Source organism: Sorex araneus, chromosome 1 (genome assembly GCF_027595985.1).
Source record: "Sorex araneus isolate mSorAra2 chromosome 1, mSorAra2.pri, whole genome shotgun sequence".
NCBI lineage: Eukaryota > Metazoa > Chordata > Mammalia > Eulipotyphla > Soricidae > Sorex > Sorex araneus.
Genome location: NC_073302.1, coordinates 349,108,872 through 349,131,708, shown reverse-complemented (window position 1 = coordinate 349,131,708; position 22,837 = coordinate 349,108,872). Strand labels below are relative to the sequence as shown.

General features: G+C 41.7%; 1 protein-coding gene across 1 annotated transcript in view; it reads right to left on the bottom strand.

The window, feature by feature from the left end:
- Positions 1-22,837, bottom strand: part of BMPER (BMP binding endothelial regulator) — a 321,842-nt gene that overhangs the window by 103,378 nt on the left and 195,627 nt on the right. Inside the window, exons 9-11 of the mRNA XM_004606953.2 lie at positions 20,264-20,404; positions 17,832-17,936; positions 13,208-13,253 (exon numbers count right to left, since the gene is read on the bottom strand). Coding sequence (XP_004607010.2) covers positions 13,208-13,253; positions 17,832-17,936; positions 20,264-20,404 — 292 coding nt within the window. The remainder of the gene's footprint in view (positions 1-13,207; positions 13,254-17,831; positions 17,937-20,263; positions 20,405-22,837) is intronic.

Genomic DNA, 22,837 nt, shown 5'->3' with positions numbered 1-22,837 from the left:
AGTCACAAGTCCATTCCATCAGAACTGGGTAACTATCTCTTTCTTTTGATTCAAAATGGCAGCCATGGCTAAAATGTACCAGATGTTAGTAAGGAATTGATATATCACCCTATGCATAGAATTTATGCTTTCACAGTTAAGCAAGAAAATAACTTATTTAATGACTTAGTAATGACACATCTATGTTAAAAATACCCTTCCCAGCAAAAAAAAAAAAAAAAAAAATCCAAGGAGCCCGTTTGATATTACAGGAGAGAATACTGGACTGGAAGATTAAGAAAACTGCAAGTTTCATTATTACAGTTTTTCCAGTTGCTACTACCATGAGTTTTGGTTCCTTACCAGAGAAGTGGGAAGGTTGATCTCATCCTTCAATTTCATTCCTTCTACAATTCCACGACACTAATATTGTGGGACGCCTGAGAGGCAGAGCAACTTTGCTCTCTCTCTCTTACTCCTAACAGAAATTACGTACAGGTATTTAAAGCTTAAAGGTATAGGTGTTTTATGTGAGCCAGAAACTTTGGAGAAATTTTTATATACTGCTACAAATACCTCAACTTGAATTTTCAGGATGGGAAAAACATACCTCCAGGTGGCGTCCAGGAGGTAAGTGACATAAACTTGGCATCACTATACTCCTGGGGCCCAAAGACCACAGAGAGGGCAGCTGAGCCCAAGGTCTGTCTTCTCTAGAGTCCTAGGCACTAAGAATATGGTACATAGAGGGCTGCACCAGGCAGAATCTGCACACAGATTCTGTTGCAGTTGTAAGCTGTCATTTTCCATGCCTCTCTTCCCTTTCACACATCTTCCATGGTTCTGACAGAGAATGCTGGGAGTGAGCAAAGAAATAAGTCAACATGGGAAATATAGCTGGTGTGGTTTGTCAGTGAACATAGCCCATGCCAGTTCACAGGGCACCGGCCCAGAATAGAAGGTAGAAGTGTAGCCAGGAAGACAGAAGCTTGGGGACCTGAGTCTCCAGTTCTTCCAGGGCGTGCTGAAGGCAAATGCTCTTCAACTGAAAATTCTCCTAACATCCTTCTCCAATTTCCAATTCATACTAGTTGAAAAGTCTTCCAGATCTTCCTGCCCTTCCTAATAGCAAACTAGTTGCCAACTAGGCAGAACGGCAATGAGTCATTGGCAAAGGAGTGGTAGACATTTCAGCCTAGACCAAACCTCCTGGAAGAAGTTCCAGTTTACCCCCTTACATTAGGACCCTTCTTATCCTCTCTCCTCAGTTCACTCAGCAGAACAATGATGCCAAATAACACTCTTGGACCATAAAATGCTCTGCAAGTGACACAGGCCAGATGTTGGCTGTTATCAACTGCTATTGTTGTTGTTGACTATTGCCATTAATGCCATTTGATGGTGATGCTCAAGACAACACAACTATTGTAAACTAAATGGTAAACTATTGTAAACTAACTTACTTAGCAGCCAACATCCAGTAAAAATTGACAAGTAGGCAGATAACAGATGTCCCCTAAAAACATCAACTTCCTACTTCAACACATCACCATTTTACAGGCAGAAACAAACAAAAACCAATGCAATCTTAGAGAAACAGAATCTCTTAGAAGAGAGCAGCATAGAGAACAGAAAACAAACAATTCTCTCACACCCTAGGTGGTACTGCTCTTGCCGGGGTGGGATTGTCGAGCTACTATGTGTGTGAGATTTTACTTGTCCTCACTATCTGCCTATTGGACCTCTGGAGTCATGCCAAACCCAATTCCAGATGCTCAAGCAGAAGCTTCAGGAACCACGCAGCTTAGCACCTCCCTGGCAGGGCAGAAGTCAGCACCACAAAATCTTCTACAAGTATCTCAAGCTCCGTTTCAAATTTCCTTGCTTTCCTGTGCTAAGGACAGACTTTTTGTGCTAAGGGACCTGGAGTTTCTTTCAGACTTGGAGACCAGAAACCTGGCTCAAACATAAAGCTATTAATTTGTGGGACTTCTGTCGATGGAGAATTCTCATAAAATGGGCTCAGAGGCCATTGCTTCTACACTGTTGCTGAATCCCCTGCTACCACAACCCTTTACTTGGTCAGAGGTTTCTGTGGAGTCAGGTAAGATGCATCTAACCCAGCTGGGCACCCCACATTAGCAGGGTACCTACAGAAGGCAAGCAACTTAAAACCACTGCACCTGGCTAAGAATCAACTACAGGAGGTCTGAGCAGTCACCTGGCGACTGTGAGCTTCCTTGCACCCTGAGCTGATGAAATCTGATATTTCCTGTTATTGTGCAACATGTAGTTAAGGTTATTTCAATTAGAAGTACATCTGCGCTCCACTAACCCGTCCTGCCTCTGTATTAGGTAATCAGGACTTGTGGTTGTCCTGTGATTCTGATGGAGCTGCAGGAGCAATTCAGGAGACCTGGGCTGGGGCATTCACAGCTGGTCGTCCTCGGGTTGCCTTTGGTCTTGTAGATGGTTAAAAGATTCAATAATCTTCTATATCCCATCTCTGCATGCACACACACACACACACACACACACACACACACACACACACACCCCTCTTCTCAGTGAACACTTTGTCATTAAGTATCATGCTCATGTTTGTAAACAGACAGTTTGCTCAAAAATATTTGATTTGATTCATATGTCCTGTGGGTGGTTAGGCCAAGAGCACAATGACTTTTTGCTACACTTCTGTAGGATGACATTACACACACACATACACACACACAAACACACACTCTAAGTGCTCCACACAAAACAGACAGTGGCCTTGGCACAAATGCTCACTCACAAGACACATGGGCCAGGCAGAAAGGAGCTGGTTCTGGGATATAGCTCAGACTTTGGCAAGAAACAGCACTTGCATAAAAGCTTTACAAAGTTTGTTTAGCTCATGTCAAATATTTTACTGCAAATAAATCATTCAGGCCAAATTTAATTCTTCTACATTGGAAAGAGACAAAGAATACCCCATATTATTCAAAGATAGAATTGCTTTTCCCACTTCCTTCAGGAAGGTTTGATTTGAAGAGTACTTACCTCCTCCCCAACACTCATGACCAAGTGGGATTCATCCTGGGGATGCAAGGATCCTTTAACATTCGGAAATCAATCAACATAACCCATCATATTAACAGAAGTAAAGATAAAAACCATATGATCATATAAATAGATGCAGAGAAAGCATCTGACAAGATCCAACATCCGTTCATGATGAAAACCTTCACCAAAATGGGTTTTGGAGGAACTTTCCTCAAGATAGTCGAAGCCATCTACCACAAGCCTGTGGCAAGCATTATCATCAATGGGGAAAAACTAAGGGCCTATCCTTTAAGATCAGGCACAAGACAAGGATGCCCACTCTCACCACTTCTCTTCAATATAGTACTGGAAGTACTTGCAATAGCTGTTAGACAAGAAAAAGAGATTAAGGGCATCCAGAGAGGAAAGGAAGAAATCAAACTCTCACGATTTGCAGATGATATGATACTATATCTAGAGAAGCTTAAAGCCTCTACTAAGAAAATCTTAGAAACAATAGACTTACACAGTAAAGATGCAGGGTAAAAAAATCAATACCCAAAAATTCATGGTCTTCCTATATGCAAACAATGAGGCAGAGGAAAGGTAAAAGACCTCTACAAAGAAAACTATAAAACGCTACTCCATGAAATAAAAGAGGACACGAGGAAATGGAAACATATCCCCTGCTCATGGATAGGGAGAATCAATGTTGTCAAAATGGCAGTACTCCCCAAAGCATTCAACGCGATCCCTATAAAATACCCATGACATATTTCCAAGAAACGAATCAAGCAATCCTAAAATTCATATGGAACAACAAACACCCACTGACAGATAAAACAATTCTTGGGAAAAAGACGATGGGAGGCATCACCCTCCCCAACCTAAAACTTTACGACAAAGCGGTAACAATTAAAACAGCATGGTACTGGAACAAAGGCAGACCCGCAGACCAATGGAACAGGGTGGAATATCCCTACACACAACCCCAAATGTATGATCATCTAATCTTTGATAAGGGAGCAAGAGATGTGAAGTGGAGCAAGTAAAGCCTCTTTAACAAATGGTGCTGGCACAACTAGACAACCACATGCAAAAGAATGGGCTTAGACCTCGACCTGACACCATGCACAAAAGCCAGATCAAAATGGATTAAAGACCTCAACATCAGACCACAATACCACTGCCTGGAATATATCCCAGAGAAGCAAAAAAGTATAGTCGAAATGACATCTGCACTTATATGTTCATCGCAACACTGTTTACAATAGCCAGAATCTGGAAAAAACCTGAGTGCCCTAAAACAGATGACTGATTGAAGAAACTTTGGTACATCTATACAATGGAATACTATGCAGCTGTTAGAAAAAAGGAGGTCATGAACTTTGCATACAAGTGGATCAACATGGAAAGTATATGTGTTGTTTTGTTTTGTTTTGTTTTGCTTTTTGGGTCACACCTGGCGATGCACAGGGGTTACTCCTGGCTCATGTACTCAGGAATCACTCCTGGTGGTGCTCAGGGGACCATATGGGACGCTGGGAATCAAACCCAGGTCGACCGCGTGCAAGGCAAACGCCCTACCCGCTGTGCTATCCCTCCAGTCCCGTCAACATGGAAAGTATAATGCTAAGTGAAGTGAGTCAGAAAAAGAGAGACAGACATAGAAAGAGTGCACTCACCTGTGGAATATAGAAGAACAGAGTAGGAGACTAACTCCCAAGAATAGTAGAATTAAGTACCAGGAGGTTGACTCCATGGCTTGGAAGCTGGCCTCACATTCTGGGGAGAGGGAAGCTCAGATAAAGAAGGGGACACCAAGTAAAATGTGGTTGGAGACCATGCGGGGAGGGCAGGGTGATGCGTGCTGAATGTAGAATAGAGACTGAACACAATGGCCACTCAACACCCCTATTTCAAACCACAACACCAGATTAGAGAGAGAACAAAAGGGAATACCCTGCCACAGTGGCAAGGTGGGGTGGGGGAGATTGGATTGGGGGGGTGGAAGGGATGCTGGGTTTATTGGTGGTGGAGAATGGGCACCGGGGAAGAGATGGGTTCTTGAACATTGTATGAGGGAAACATGAGCATGAAAATGTATAAATCTGTAACTGTACCCTCATGGTGATTCACTAATTAAAAAATAAATAAATTTAAAAAAAGAATCATCATTGTCCTTTGAGATCTACCTTACAAGCACTACCCTACTACCCAACCCTAATATTTTGCATCTCAACTACTGCTTCTTAGCAACAGAATCAACAGAATTGTAAATGACCATCATCACTGGGAAAAGAGAGGCCTATACGTGTTTTCCACACATTTAAGTTTCCTCTTTTCTGGTCTGAGAGAGAATTCTAAATTCTACTAACTCTAAATTAACCAACTCAGGAAAACAGAGTTCTGTAGTATTTTCTAAATAGATGATGTATTGTCACCACTATTAGAAGTAATGAAATCGTCATTTAACTACTGCAGATAATCAAGGTAACTTTTAGGGTTTTTGAAGCTATGCAATTACTTCATTTCATTTATTTATGTACTGCATGCATCTAAGCACTAATTCTTGCTCTATTTTAATAAAAGATTGTGGAAATAGTTCTGCACACAAAATGCTTTTAAAACACACACATAGTAGACAAATAAGATGAAATTAGGAATCAGCATAATACTCAAAAGTTTCACACCATTAAAGTGGGATGTAAATATATTTCCTGCTTCCTAAAAACTAAAGAAAAATTAGTCTAGGTACATTTGGGGCTTTATTTATTTATTTATTTATTTATTTATTGTTAGGTCTTTGCAGAGAAAAGAGAAAAGTCCATTCAATTAGATCCAGAAGCTTCTGCTCTGGAGAATAAGGGGCAGTTACCAGGTCCAGAAAGGTTTATTTGTGCATTTTCCTCTGCTCTTACCCCTGTTTGGAGAATCAGTGACCCTCAACCAGGCCTGATCTCACCCTCCAATGAATATTTGGCAATGTCAGCAGACACTGCTGATTGTCAGATTTTGGGGAAGGAGATGCTACAGTCTCTAGCAGGAGGATGCTAGTGAACATTCTCTGATGCCCAAGACAGCCTCATAACAAGACACAAGACAGACTCAAGCCAAATTACTTAATACTAGGGTTGAAACCCTGTGGTTATGTGTGTGTATGTCTGTGATTTCAAGATAGACATTGGTCAATTTTTTGAAACCACTTGCCTGAGTTTTAATTTCAGACTTTGTCTATTGTAGAAATCTATATGAGAAGAGCTCTTATTTTTGTTGTTGTGTTGGTTTGTTTGTTTGTTTGAAGGCCACACCAGAAGGTGCTCAGGGCTTTACTCCTGGCTTTGATCTTAGGGATCACTCCTGGCAAAACTCAGGGAGTACATATGAGGTGCCAGGCATCAAGCCTGGGTGGTCAGCATGCAAGGCAATTACGATCACTCTGGCCCTGAGCTCCTCTTCTTTACTTAAAAAATGTTTTAATGCTTTATCAGGGATCAACCTCAGAGCCTCATATATTCAGGGCTTATACTCTACCACAGTGCTACATTCTTAGCCCCAGAATAACTTTTCAAATTGAGAGAGGAGGAAAACATGACCCCAAGGTTTTAATGTGGATTCAGGATATATAATGGGAACAGAGTTTCAAACTATGAGGTCCTTAGACCATAGCTAAAAGTTAGCTTAAGAAGTCTATCTAATGCGGTTTTGGAAATCTGGGCATCCATAACAATTGGAAACCCTCTCATCTCTTAACTCAATCTGAACAAATAAACATCAATAAATAGAAAGTGTTTCTCAGTGATGATGGCAGGATTGCTGGCGAGCAGGACAGTAAACAGATGGGAAGAGCACCGCAGGGAACTGAGAGGCAGCCATCTGATGAGCTCATTTAGGCTTGGACAAACATGCCTCCTGGACTCTTTCCACACTGACCTGCTGAACACAGGTGCTCAGAGTCAATGGCCTCCCCACGCCCCTGCAGGTGGGTGGCTCTCAGCCTTGCCAACTCCCTCTCTGTGACATAGATCATGGTGCACTCATGTTTAACAAAACTCAGGGCTTCCTATGATCAGCTAAAAACTTGGTTAAAAACAAGATGATAAAACCCTAGCAAGACTCACATAAAAGAGAGAAAGAGAACCCTAAGAAACTGAATCAGAAATGAAAAGGGGGACATCACAACAGAAACCAGAGATATTCAAAAGATCATCAGAGATTACTTTGAAAGTGTGTATGCCACAAAACAAGAGAACCTAGTAGAAATGGATAAATTCCTGGATTCCTATAACTTCCCAAGGCTTAACCAAGATTTGGAATACCTGCATAGACCTATAATTATCAAGGAAATTTAAACAGCAATCAAAAGTCTTCCCAAAAACAAAAGCGGAGATCCAGATGGATTCACTAATGAATTCTTTCAAACATTTAAAGAGGACCTATTTCTGGTCATTTTTAAGCTTTTCCAGTAAATTGAAGAAACAAACATCCCAAACAATTTCTCTGAGGTACATATCACCCTAATACTAACAGCAACAAAGACACACAAAAAAAATCACAGACTGATATCCCTGATGAACATGAATGCAAAGATCCTCAACAAAATATTAGCAAATAAAACCCAACAACTCATCAAAAAGATCATATACCATAACCAAGTGGGATTCATCCTGGGGATGCAAGGATGTTTTAACATGCGCAAGTCAACTAACATAATCCATCATATCAATAAAAGAAAAGATAAATACTATATGATCGTATCAATAGACACAGAGAAAGCATTTGACAAGATTCAGTGACAGTTTATAATGAAAACTCTCAGCAAAATGGGCATTGAAAAAACTTTCCTCAATATAGTCAAACCCACGACAAGCATTATTCTCGATGGGGAAAAACTTAGAGCCTTTCCTCTAAGATCACAGGACAAGACAAGGATGCCCACTCTTACCACTTCTATTCAATATAGTACTGAGAGTATTTTCCATAGCAGTTAGGCAAGAGAAAGATATTAAGGGAATCCAGATAGGAAAGGAAGAAGTCAAGCTCTCACTATTTGCAGATGACATAATATCATACTTAGAGAACCCTAAAGCCTCTACCAAGAAGTTCCTAGAAACAATAGGCTTGTATAGTGAAGATGCAGGCTACAAAATCAATACCCAAAATGGCTTTCCTGTATGCAAATAATGAAAGAGAAGAAAGTCATGTGAAAAAAAAAGTCCCATTCACAATCATGCCTCAGAAAATCAAGTACTCCAGAATCAGCTTAACTAAGGAGGTAAAGGGTTCTGTACATAGAAAACTACAAATTACTACTCCAAGAAATAAAAGAGGACATAAGAATATGGAAACACATCCCTTATTCATGGAGTGGGAGAATTAACATTGTCAAAATGGCAATATTCCCCAAAGCATTACACAGATTCAATGTGATCCCTATAGGGATACCCATGGCATTTTTCAAAGAAATTGATCAAACACTCCTGTAATTCATATGGAACAATAAGCCCCCAGGAATAGTTTAAGCAATTCTTGGAGGGAGGAAGGATGGGAGGCACCACCTTTTCCAACTTCAAACTGTACTACAAAGTGATCACTGTATCACTGCATCACTGTCATCCCGTTGTTTATGGATTTACTCGAGTGGACACCAGTAACATCTCCATTTGTCCTAGCCCCGAGATTTTAGCAGCATCTTCTTACGTGTCTTTCCCAATGATTGGAGGCTTATTTCAGGGTCAGGGGAATGAGACCTGTTATTTTTACTGTTTTTGTCATATCGAATACACCACCACGGGGAGCTTGCTAGGCTCTCCAAGAGGCATATATATTTATTTCCCTCTATAATTATGTGTCAAAAGCAGCTGTGCGGTCCAAGAATATGTTCACTCATGTGTGAGACTCGGCCCAAGCATGTGGAATGTGGCCTGGAGCGTGGCGGCGGTTGGGTAGTGGAGGTCAGCTGTCGGGGCTGGGTCCTTTGGGGCTGGGAGGGCTCACCTGCCCCCCTGTAGGGTGCCCGAAGTGAAAACAGCCTGGCACAGAGTCTGGTGACATAGTTATCGGAGTCTCATTTTATTAACACTACATGATATATTAAAATATATTAAAATAAGCTTTAATTATTATCACTACAAAGTGATAATAATTAAAACAGCACAGCATGGTATTGGAATAAAAACAGATCCTGCAGACCAATGGAATAGGGTTGAATATCCTTTCACACATCCTCAAATATATGATTATTAAATCCTTGATGAGGGGGCAAGAATTAGGAAGAGGTGGGGATGGAGTGATAGCACAGCGGGTGGGCCTTGCATGCGGCCTACCCGGGTTCAATTTCCAGCATCCCATATGGTCCTCTGAGCACCGCCAGGGGTAATTCCTGAGTGCAGAGACAGGAGTGACCCCTGTGCATTGCTGGGTGTGACCCAAAGAGCAAAAAAAAAAAAAGAATTAGGAAGAGGAGTAAGGAAAGCCTCTTTAACAAGTGGTGCTGGGAAAACTGGATAGCAACATGCAAGAGAATGGGCTCAGACCTCTATCTAACAGCATGTAAAAAAGTCAGATGAAGATGGGTTAAAGACCCCAATATCAGACCAGAAACCACGATGTACATTGAAGAAAAAGTCGGTAAAAGCCTCTACAATATTGAAGCTAAAGGTATCTTCAAAGACAAAATGCCACTGACCAAGCAAGAGCAAGCAAAGATAAACAAATATAACTATCTTAAACTAAGAAGCTTTTGCAGGTCAAAAGAAAAAAAAAAGTGTTCAAGATAGAAACACAGCCTACGGAATGGGGAAAATACTCACCCTTCTGATAAGGGGTTAATATCAAAGATATACAAGACACTGGTTGAATTCTACAAGAAAAAAATTATCCAATACCATCAGAAAATGGGGCCATGAAATGAACAGAAACTTTCTCAAAGAAGAAATTCTAATGGCCAAAAAGCAATGAAAGAATGCTCTTCTTCACTAGTTATCAAGGAGATGTAGACCAAAATAACAATGAGATATCATCTCACAACACAGAGACTGGTCCACATCTTAAAGAACAAGAGCAACCAGTGCCGGTGTGGACATGGGGAGAAAGGGAGTCTCCTTCATTGTTGGTGGGAATGCCAACTGGTCCAGCCTTTTTGGAAAGCAATATGGACATTTCTCAAAAAAACTAGAAATTGAGCTCCCATTTGACCCAGCAATACCACTCCTGGGAATATACCCTGGGTGACCAAAAACACACAGCAGGAACACCATCTGCACTCCTATGTTCATTGCAGCATTATTCACCATAACCAGAATCTGGAAACAACCAGAGTGCCTAAGAACAGAAGAATGGATGAAGAAACTATGGCACATCTACACAATGGAATACTATGCAGCTGTCAGGAAAAATAAGTCATGAAATTTGCCTATAAATGGATGGACATGGACAGTATCATGCTGAGTAAAATGAGTCAAAAGTAAAGGGACAGGTATAGAATGACTGCATTCATTTATGATAAATAAAAATAATATATAGAGGAAGACTAATGTCCATGAGCAGAGAAAACAGGGGTTTGGAGGATTGGTCAATAATTGGAATTAACCACAAATATGTGTGGGGCTGAGGGTAGATAAGATAGTGAAGAGACCACAGCATGAATGACTATGCTGGACAATATCTCAGTGTTAAAATTAGGGAAAGGGATACTCTTGATAACCTTTAAGTATCAATACTTCAAACCACAATGCCCAAAAGGGGAGAGAGAGAGAGAGAAGAAAAAGTGCCTACCATAGAGGCAGGGTATAGGGGATGATAGGAGGCAATCTGGGGACACTAGTGCTGGGAAATGTACATTGGTGGAGGGATGGGTGTTGGAATACTGTATGACTGAAATCTAATTATGAACATCTTTATAAGGGTCTAAAATCACAGTAATTCTATTTTAAAAAGTAAAAAAACCACGTTATTCTACTTTTCTTTTTCTACCTACCTAGTCTTCTATTTCTTTTACTTTTTCCTGAGAAGAAAAACTGTGGACAAACTAGTAATGAAATGTAACTTTCTCCTTCAGCTTTCTCCACAATCACTTCCTTGATTCTTATCACTTAGTCAGGTCATTCAAGACACAGGCAGTTTCTGCACAAGACTGGACCCAAGTTCATATGAGCCAGTAAGCAGTGACTCTATGATGGTCTGATGGAGAGTATCTGTGCTCACTGACAGTTATCTGGAAAATGTTAGGCATTTTTCAAAGTTTGTCTCTGCTTCAACTAGGAATACTTTCTAGAGACATGCAAACCTCTCCATTGAGAAGCCATAGAGAAAAACTGCATCAGTTTAGACCCCTGAATCCTTTCATAAAAGAATTAGGCTAAAGAGCATCCATGGAGTGTTTCTTCAGAGTGAAAGAGGAGTCTTTGAGCATGAGTAAATGTGATAGTATATGCACGGATTTTAATCAATGAGGGCCAGCGATTGGCCTAACAGCATTGAGGTACTAGCTTTGGATGTGGGTGACCCCAGTTTGATCCCCAGCACCACATATGGTCCTCTGAGCACTGTCAAGAGTGAACCCTAAGTACAAGTGAAGAGTAAACCCTTAGCCTTGCTGGGATTGGCCCAAGCCCTTCTCCCATCTAATCAACTAGTATGTTAATCATACCTAATTCTTCTTCCTGTATGAAATCCTGAACTCTCCCAAGTCATACTTGGTTGGCCTCTTTACAGATTTTATATCCAAAAAGATTTTATTAGATCTATAATTTAATTTCTATTTGTTCACCCAGCACTTCTATTCCATATACCATGTATAACTGTTTACTAGCACCCCATCTAAAAAAGTAATATACAGTATTTGTTTATACATACACGTATAATTCAATGAGACATCCATCACTGCCACTGTCATCTCATTGCTCATCAATTTGTTCGAGCGGGCACCAGTACATCTCTCATTGAGAGACTTATTGTTACTATTTTTGGCATATCCAATACACATGGTAGCTTGCCAGGCTCTACCGTGTGGGTTCCATACTCTCAGTAGCTTGCCGGGCTCCCCAAGAGGGGAAGAGGAATCAAACACGGGTTGGCCGTGTGAAAGGCAAAAGCCCAACCGCTGTGCTATCACTCCAGCCCCGTATAATAATAAACAATAATAGGTATAAATAAGGTATTTATATAATCTATAATATCTCGATACTTAAAATATAAAATGCCAGTATATAATATGGAGATTATAAATAATAAATTAAGTACAAATAAAACAAATATTTTATAAATGCATAAATATGAATCTCTGTACCTATTGTCAAGAAGAAAAACAACAGAACCAGGATAGACTTTAGTAACACAAACCCTAATTTTAGACAAGTGGAATAAAAAGATCAACTCCCACATGAAAGTTGCTTTCAACTGTCATCAAAGTCCCCTTTCTAAGCCTGACTAGCTCGTAAAATACTTACAAATAGATTTCCTTGCTTTGTTAATCCTACTTATCATCCATGGGAACTAACTTGACAGTGACATGACTAATACCCCTCTTTCAGTGAAACATTTCAGAAAGCTCTTTCAAAGCCATATGAACCTAAAGAGAGCTAAATGGCAGTTTGCTAGTAGGTCTGGGCATATATTTAAATATGGGATGATATTAAATTCGTTCTAACAATCTGTGTGGCAAGAGTGTGGTCTCAAACCACTTTCAGAATAAGCCATCTTAAGAGAAAAACTTTCAAAAACTCAATTAAAAATAACAGGATGGCAAAAACATTGCCAGTCTAAAGACCTGTCATTTTATCTTTACCAACAGCAATGTTGGCTGTGCCCAGGTGAAATGGTAAAGAGGTAGGCTAGAGGGTGAGGAAGGGGAACATAAATGTAGCCATTCGACTTCATAATTAAAACAGCAAAGTCATTCTCAATCATGTGTAATGTTTGGTTTTGCTGAATATCATTATTTTAGCCTCCAAGACTGTAAATGCTATTAGCAGTCAAGAGGCACATTAAGTTATCCAGTCTTTTTTAAAGCCTTGTCAAAACCATCAACTTCTAAATTTCTCATATCAACAGTTTCAAATGAATACATCTCTAGCCATCTTCATAGTGCTTCTTATGAGAGATTTACCTACAGAATGCAAAGAAGTGACATCACCGTTTTTCTGTTGCATCACAAAAAGCAAAACAAATATCAATATTGCATTTTTCAAGGGAATGAACTTACTTTCAGTGCAAATAGGACAGCATCCTTTTCTGTTGAGAATTTTACCCTAATTAGGAGAAAAACAAATAAGAGATGAGAGCTAAGAAACAGGGTCTTCTGAGGACAAATCTCCTTAAATCTAATACCAGATAACCCAATGAAATCAGTCCAAGCTGTATTTGAACTCAAAGCCCAGATGGCAATGATGATAGTGAAAATATAGTTGAAGTACCAGGTTCTGAAGCCAGACAAAGTCATTTGAGAGCTTTCCTGTTTTTATTCTCCAAGAAATATAATATCTTAAGGACTCATTGGTGTGATTATTTCTCACATGGAGAGAAGACGGAGAAAGTGTGGACTCCACCCTTTAACAGATACCCAAATCTAGCCCTCTAGATACCAAGTTTTCACATAAAAGTGGGAATTATTTTTCGACCCAGCAATTGAGTTCTGTCCTCGTTTTCCAGAAGAATGTAAGCAGCAAATTGTAGGGCCAAGAGATAATTTAGGGGTTAAGGTGCTTGTCTTATACATGGCCAATACAGATTTGATCCCCAGCACTTCATATGGTCCCCTGAATTTGGCGAGAGTTATCCCTGAGAGCAGAGCAAGGAGTAAGTCCTCACCACTGCATCCCCACCCCCACCCCACCAAATCAGTGAACTACAGCAGGGATCAGGCCTCATCTGGGCCAATGAATCTGGATACAATCTGTGCCACCAGTCATATTCAGTCAGAAAGTGGTGAGCGGCCCTTGCTAAGTCACTTCTCTGCACTCAGAGCCAATGAAGCTGCGGCTTTTGAAATGCCAAGTGATTTTTCATTACTTTTCCGGAAATACAGAATAATTTCCTACAGTGCAGTTCCTTCATTGGCTTAATGTATGACATTTCAAGGAGGAAGCACATTCTCAGGGCCTATATCAGAGAATGCTGTGGTCATTCCCCTGGCTTGATGGTTAACCACAAAGAAAGAAAAATTCAGACAAAGATTAACATGAGGGAGTATTTGTGACTGTAAGACATTCAACCCCATATTTCCCTTATAGCATCTGACATCCGATTAGAGGCAGAATTGAGTAAGTTAATATTTAGAACACATTAGGGTTTGATTCATATAGTGAACAGTATTTTATTCACTAAGCTGCACATGAACCTTTTCAGCTATACTTGTATAGTATAGATGAAGATATTAATAGCATACAAGACAGTGGTATGCTATCCATGTTAAGTCACTGTGATTGAATCAAAGCCAGGAAATTCTGAGAATCAAACCTGATTTTGTATAATCTTAAAGGCTATGTTCTTTTGACGTTAGATTCACATATTCATGTTTCCAAGAAATTAGTATTTATTGACTGTCTGCTATACAATAGAAAGTATATTTTTTGTATTTTATCTTATATAAGCAAGGGCAGGTATGATTATGCCCTTTTTAATAAGAAAGACCAGAGGGGTGATCAAGGTTGGGGACATGGGGGCAACTGTGGTGTCCCTCAGTTCAGATGCTGTTCACTTACTCATCTAGCTGTCAGTTGTATCAAGAGTATATTTAGACCTCAAAAAGACAAAGGCATATTGACTTTTACAATGCTGGTTAATAACTCAAGCATTAAATTCACATCTGGTTCATTTTGGTGTCAGCTAGAGTTGAAGTGTGCATTCAAATTTATGATTATTTTAAATGCGACTCTAAGTTTCAGGGATGTCACACTATGGGCCATCAGGGTATTTTCTCATCACCTGGAATTCTGTTACTACTTCAACTTGAACACAGGTCTGCTTTGGCTTCTCCGGACTAACAGCAGTTGAGAGTTGGGTAAAAGAAGGTTGGTTCATGAGAGGGAATGATGGCCCCAGGGTGGAAGTGAAGAGGGTGCTTTGTCCTGGTGTAGCACGGGTTGTTTAACGCTAGCAGAAGGGTGAACTTAGACTATAAAGGAGGTAAGGACAGAGAAAGGACCTGGAAAGAGTGGTAGATGGTTGCTGGCACAGTGTGGGGGGGGGGGGCAGCACTGCAAGTGTAAACCAATGAGATGTGAAATTCTGTAAAATACACTGCTGCAATAAAAAATTATCATCATCATCATTATCATCCCGTTGATAGTCGAATTTCTCGAGCAATCTCAGTAATGTCTTCCTTCATCCTAGCCCTAAGATTTTAGAAGCCTCTTTCTACTCGGCCTTCCCAAAGATGCTTCATTGGAGGCTCTTTCAGGGTCAGGGGAATGAGACCCATCATTGTTACTGGTTTTGGCTTATGAATACACCATGGGGAATTTGTGAGGCTCTCCCATGTATGCAGGAAACTCTCAGTAGCTTATCAGGTTCTCCCAGAGGGAATAAAAAAATCAATGGGGAAATATTCAAGTAAGATAAAGCAAGGCACCCATAAGTGCGAATGCAGTATCCCCACACAGGCAGGTCAGGGGGAGCTGCCATGTCTCTCCCTGGGCAAAAGAGAACTGGGCTTTCAGTGGGCAGGAAATTCAGTGGAGACTAAGTCGAGCACAGGCAGTGAAGTCACTTCTGGGCTAGCGGCGCCCAGATGAGGAAGCGGGATGCACTGTGACCATCAGTAAGAAGGGCAGTGATGGCAGCACTGCAGCAGGGTGGTCGGTAAACAGGGCCACCCTCACATGCCAGGAGGAATCTCGGGACTCATTTTAGTGATGAGGAGAGAACAGTGCCATGACAACCCTGTCCGCACTGGACACTCACAGCTCTCTCCTGAAGGCACCCCTCTGCCTCTGAGGGAGTTGCTGGGAGAGCGGATAGGGAATCTGATCACCATGTGACCCCTCAGGGAGGCACACTTAGTTCTGGAAAAAGAAAGGTGTCACCAGGAAGAAATACAGTCTTACTCACAAAAATTAAGAAAAGAAGTATTTGTTTTGAATTTCCCCAAAGAATGCAGCGGGGTGGGAAGTAAGCTTTTACCAGGATTCCCATGACTCCACCAGGCTCTCTCCCACAATCTTCAGGCTGCCCCAGCAGGAGAGACAATGTATATGGGGAAAATATCATCATGATACCAAGAATCAGAAGGTGGACACGAGGCAGGAGCTGGGCACGGGCTGACTCAAACATGAATGGGCAGGTGTGGCAAGGGACAGGTTTCAGCCTGCAGAAAACAAGGCTCCGGGCCCCAGATGGTCCTCAAAGAACTATCAATGAGACCCTGGCAACACAAAATGCTCAGCAAGGGAACCAGGAGAACCACAGTGGCAGGCTCTGGGGAGCTGGAGACTGCATGGCCTACTGGCATGCTGAGGCTTGTCACTTGAGCCACCAGCTTGGCACGGCATCCTATTTTTGTCCTGAGAAGAGGGGCCCCTTATTACTAGCATGTGCGGCAAGAGTTCATTAGCCGTGAGGGGTCTCCCCCAGGACTGCCAGACATGATGGGCTCCCATTTTTCCCAATGAATATTTATAAGCAGACCATGTTCAAGTCGACTTATTATATCTCCCACTTTTTTTTTATGGGAGGTTTTCAGTTTTATGTCTGAGGCTTTTTAAAGCAAGACTAATTAGGGTTTTTCTTTCTTTTTTTTCTCCCCCCACCCCCACTCCTTTATTCGGTTGTGCAATAGCAACAGCTGTTGTTTTTTTGTGCCTCATTTGGCACTCAAGTAAAAACAGCAACTTTTTTGTTTATAATAATAACAGATGTGAATAAAATTAAAAAGCTCTCTATAGCAGAGAAGGGAGGATGCACCCTGAATATATGAATTGATTTTTTTCATTCACTAGAAAGTATTGAATAGGTTTGACATTTTCCCAAAACTCATAAAACCTTGAAAGGTTTCAAGTTGCTGAGGTGAATTCAATGAAGCCCATGGTTTAAAAGATAATGGGGTTTTATTCAATGTGCTGTAACTATGTGTTTCTGAAAAGAGATATTTCCATAAGGACGAGATTTCCACTTGGAGGGATGATAGAAAACAGGGCTAGAGAGGGAAATTGTGGGGGAAAGTGAAGGGATAGGTTTGGGATGCTGTGAGGCAGGAGAAGGCCCCAGGGAAATTTATAAATGAATTTTAAAGTAAAGGGAAGTCCACTGTGTTTTGAAAAGGGAGGTAGAGGAACTGGGAGAATATAAATAATGGCTATGAGGTTCAATAGAAATCCGAGAAATAACCCACAACAATGATGTGGGGAGAGCCTGGCAAGAACCAGAAAACTTAAACAGAGAATTGGAAGACGCCAGGAGCAAGTGGAAGAATGGGAGCATGAGAGAGAATGCAGGGGCAAGGTCTGGTCTGGGTTCCATCTCTAGCACCCTGTATGGGCCTCTAAGCCCCATAAAGAGTGATCCCTGAGTGCAGAGCTGGGAACAAGCTCTGAACACTGCTAGGTGTAGCTCAAACCCCAAAAACCAAAAACAAATCAGAGAATGGAGTGAGAGAGACAGGGGGTAATCTTTACCCAAGATTAGGACTGTGGTGGAGAGTGTCTGGAGAGGTGTAGGGGCTGCCTGCAGACAGAAGTCATGAGCATTGCAAGGAGACAAGTGGCTAGTTAGTAGCTCAGAAACCTCCAGGATTCAGACTTCACTAAAGTTGGCATGTGAGCTTGTGAGCACCGCACCTGCCATACTTCACACCAGCTGCCAGAAGAAAGTTCACTCTGGCCCCCACATACCTGAGGGCAGCTGCTGATGGGAACACACTGCTTCTTGCGACACTCTGTCTTGCCTTTCACACAGGAGCAGATGGTGCAGTTGACAGAAGACCACATCTCTCCATCCTGTAGCAGGGGACAAGGGGTTGGTCAGCTGGAGGCTGATGGCATCAAACCAACAGTCTAGAAGGTCCCAATTAGGGACTGTTTCTTACTGTGCAGGGGTCAGCCAACAGAAGACTAGAGGACTCTTGGTGTCTATCTACACTCACCTGATTTAGGGTGAAGATTCCATCAGAGAGAGGAAGGAGAGAGACAGACACAGAGACAGAGAGAGGGAGAGAGACAGATAGACAGACAGACAGAGACAGAGTAGAGAGATTTTTCTTTGCATTCCCAAATGTAAAGAAAAGAACATTTATCCAAACCAAATCATGACGCATCTCAATCCCTATTGACTTCATTTCACTCTGGAAGACCCTCAGTGCTGAATTTCCCAGCAGGAACATAACACAACATTCTCCTTTTCCATTTGACAGAACTGCAAACTGTAAGCCATTGCAGGCACTAGCAGCTAATTGAGATGTTCAGAGATGTCTACTCCCAGATGTGTCATGGTTCCAGACCACACAGGACATGAATAGGCAAAGAGCAGAGGCAACTTCAAATGGCCCCCAGTGTCCAGCAGATGCGTGATCAGAAAGTCATCTGAAAATGTGGCAGGCAGACATGGGGCTCCATAAGCCAATCAGATTACTGCCTGTCTGCCGCTCTCCTAAGAAATTCAGTGTCATTTTGGGACATGTTTCTGAGCCTAGAAAGCCAGTCTTGGGAATTTCTTTGACTCCATAGATTTATATTGGGCAACAACCAAAACCCCTGCACCTCCGAACCACACACAGAGATGTGCACCCTGGTTTCTGGAAGGTGAGATTATAGGTAATAGAGTTGAGTGTGAAAACAGAACAAGGATTTCTTCAGACTGGCGAATCCAAGAAACATATATTTGAAAGCAAGGTTGGGCCTTCAATAACTCCTTTATTTTCTTACTTTCTGAAGCTGTTTTCAGCACTGCCTATTCGCCAATGCCTTTTAATTCTCAGGATAGAAAGAACACGTTGCAACTGCATTGAAGGATACCAATTGGCAAGGATCTGGGGTCCTAAAGATGACACTGCATAAATGGTATCAGGTCTCACTCATTTAAGGGAAGTTATTAATGGATCAGCCTAAAAACAATTTGCACACAGCACCACCAAAGGCAGAGGGCATGGCAGGGACATATCCTGGGTCCTGTGGAGATGAAAGACGTCTTTGTAGGAGCAAGAGCCTTGAATGGCTCTGAAAGACTCATGAGATTCACAGGTGGTTCCTGGCCTAAGCATGACCACTTACATTTTCTTACTGATTCTGTGGGAGCCAAGAGCTATTCACCAAATTATGAGGAGCCACCACATCTGGCCAGAGTCTGATATGCCAGAGGTATCAGAAGATAATAAATGCCTCAGGAACAGAAAGACCCTCCTCTAGGGCTGAAGAAAACTGACACCCATGCAAAGCACTTTGGAGAAAGTTAATCAATTCCAAGCTGATGTTTTAGCAGCCAATGCATAGCTTCCCACTATTGGTACAGAGTACATCATAGTTTACCACATAACTAAGGTATACCACAGCCAAGCACAACTACCATGTAAGCCAGTTCAGCTAGGACAAGCTCTAACCTTAGCTCTACTTTCGTGCTGACCCCTTACACCAAAGAAAGGCCCCTCCTGGTCATCTCCCAGGTGAGAAAATTTCTCTTGAAAAATGCAGCAGTGTGACAATTCCTTCAATTCATTCCTTTAAACATGTAATTTGCTCGTAAAATGTCTAAAGTTGAAGATGAGGGTCTATGAAATATGGCAGATTCCCTATCTGCCAAAGACATATGATTTAGTGTTCAGAAGACATCATCAGGGCAAGAAGAGCCAACCTGTCCCCTTTGTCTGCCATTATATTCTTTGTAGCTCCAATGATCAAGTAGAACCATTTCAATCTTGGCTAGGATCCCTGAACATCTCCAGTGGAATAAGATACTCCCATTTATCCAGATAGCTATTACACTCTATCTGGGGAGCGGGCACAATGTGTGTGTAGTGGTGGGGGCATCTTGAGTATCGCACCCAACTGCTAGGCAACCATGTTTATGGAAGTTGATTAAATGCTTTACGGATTGCTTTAGGGATTTAAACGATTTAAACCATTAAATAAAGCCAAAGAAAATTAGTCTTCAGTTACTTCTCTAGCCCTGTGTGCATTTGTTTATATATACAATATTGAATTATAAAGCCATTATGTCTACACATTAGTGCATGTACATATAAACTATGAAATAATCCGGTTTCCATTGTATCTGAAACTATTTTTAGTGCAGTATAGACCAGTCTTTCCCAGGTGCTAGGCTTATGACATACCTGGAAAATCTTGTTGCCAAATTTGCACACTTTGATATCTTCCTGGGGGACTCGTAGGAGGCACTCCTCACAGCAGGCATCCTCAGCGGTGTCGCAGCCACCAGGATGGGAACACTTCTTCTTACAAACCACGGTGGAGTCCTGGGGGTCCAAAGGCAAATCAGCAATTAGAATTGATTTCCAATAATTCTTCAACCTCACCTTCCTTGAGCACTCCACAACTGACTGCTTTAAAGCCTAGTCTGGTGATACACATTTTTATTTGTTGTTGCACTTCTCTCATTCCATTACATCCATAATTTACTGATCAGATATCTGGATTAGAAAATGAGGACCTAGGACGGAATGAATTAGGACAGACTCTCTACTTGCCAAAGATGTATAATTTACTGTATAGAAAACATGATCTTCCCTGGCCAGGACAGGAAGAACCCAACCTGTTTTCTTTACCTACCATTATACCTTTTGGTAACTCAGAGAGTTTCTTGCCTACACTCCTGGCTGTCTTCCCTGGGGCCCCTTGGAGGGGATGGGCTCCAGCTTCCCTTCCCGCCCCGAGCAGAGCTCCCAGTGACCGAAGACCTCCAGAACCTAGCCACAGCCATGCTCAAGGCCCCTCTCCACACATTCCAACAAGCCTCATGCATGAAGGTACCGGCAGAGGAACCCAGGTGTGTGTAATCCCATCAATGGCCAACATCCAGAGACTTAAAAGCAAGCTCCCAGATGGCCGCGTGACATCTTATAACCTACTTCTCCCCATGGGAGAAACTGACAATCTTCTGAGAGTTTCCTGTCCACAAGGGAGAGCCTCCCAAGCTTCCCATAGTGTATTCATATGCCAAAGCCAGTAACAAGCTGGGTCTCATTCCCCTGACCCTGAAAGAGCCTCCAATGCGGTATCGTTGGGAAGGCCGAGTAGAGAGAGGCTTCTAAAATCTCAGGGATAGGGTGAATGGAGAGTACTGAGTCCGCTTGAGGAATTCAATGATGAACGGAATTTCGTGACACCTTTTGGAACCTTCGCTCACAATGCTCTCCTGGGTTACATTCATGGCTCTCGGAAACCTTCTAGATACTGATTGCAAAAATAGGCTGTAATTTATCACAGAGTAAAATTTAAGGGGCTTGAAAGTAAAAATATAGGGACTGAGGCACTTGTCTGCCTTTCATTCCGTCAACTCTTATTCGATCCCTGGGGGTCACTCCTGAGGACAGAGCAGACACAGACCTTGGGAACTTCCAGGTATAGTCCCCAAACCCAGAAAACGAAAAAAGAGCACACATTTGGGAGCAATATTTAACATCAAGATGAAGGATGTTTCAAGCAAGTTTTCTTTCCTCAATGGCACTGAGTCAACTTTTCTAACGTTGGATTTGACTCCATGATCCTGCCAGAAATGGTCTGACTTTACCCTTGTCAATGAACCTCTGGAACTGGCAAGCTCAAACCTCACCATCCTCACCAAAGTGCTTTATTCTAAACTGGTGTCATACAACATTTTCAATTAACTCACTTATAAATAATTGTAAAATACTCCATATAAATGATTCTCTTCTTATAATATAAAACAAAATCACTGCAAATGGACAGGCTCTTTGAATGTATGATATGCATGCATCACTTTAATTTTTTTATTTTTAATTGAATCACCATGAGATACAGTTATAAAGTTTTCATGATTGAGTTTCAATCATACTATGATCAATACCCATCCCTCCACCGGTGTACATTTCCACCATCAATGTCAGCAGTATCCCTCCCGCAACACTACCCCATATCACCCCTTACCTCTATTGCAGGCACATTCCTTCTTAATCTCTCTCCACTTTGGGGGATTATGGTTTGCAATACAGATACTGAGATGTCATCATGTTTGGTCCTAAGTCTACTTTCAGCACCGATATCCCATCCCAACCAATTCTTCCAGGCTTTATTGACTTAGTGGTCCCCCTCTCTATCCCAAGTGTCTTCTCCCACAGCACTTGAGGCAGGCTTCCATCCATGGACCAATCCTTCTGGCCCTTGCTTTTGGGTGTTAGTCTCATACTATGTTATAGTCTCATACTATTTTATATTCCTCAAATGAGTGCAGTTATTCTATGTTTGTCTCACTCTTTCTTACTCATTTCACTTAGCATGATACTTTCCATGTCCATCCACTTATCAGCAGATTTTATGGTTTCATCTCTCCTAACAGCTGTATAGTATTCCATTGTGCAGATGTACCACTGTTTCCTTAACCATTTGTCAGTTCTCAGGCACTCGGGTTGTTGCCAGATTTTCTGGCTATTGTGAACACTGCTGCAATGAACATACAAGTGCATATGTCATTTCTACTGTGCTTTATTTTTCACGCCCAGGATATATTCCCAGAAGTGATATTTCTGGGCTGTATGGAAGCTCTATTTCTAGTTTTTTGAGGAATGCCCATATTGTTTACCAAAAAGGCTGGACCAGTTGGCATTACTATCAACAATGAATGAGAGTCCCTTTCTCACTACAACTGCACCAGCACTGGTTGTTCTTGTTCTTTTTGATGTGTGCCAGTCTGGCATAAAGTGACATCTCAT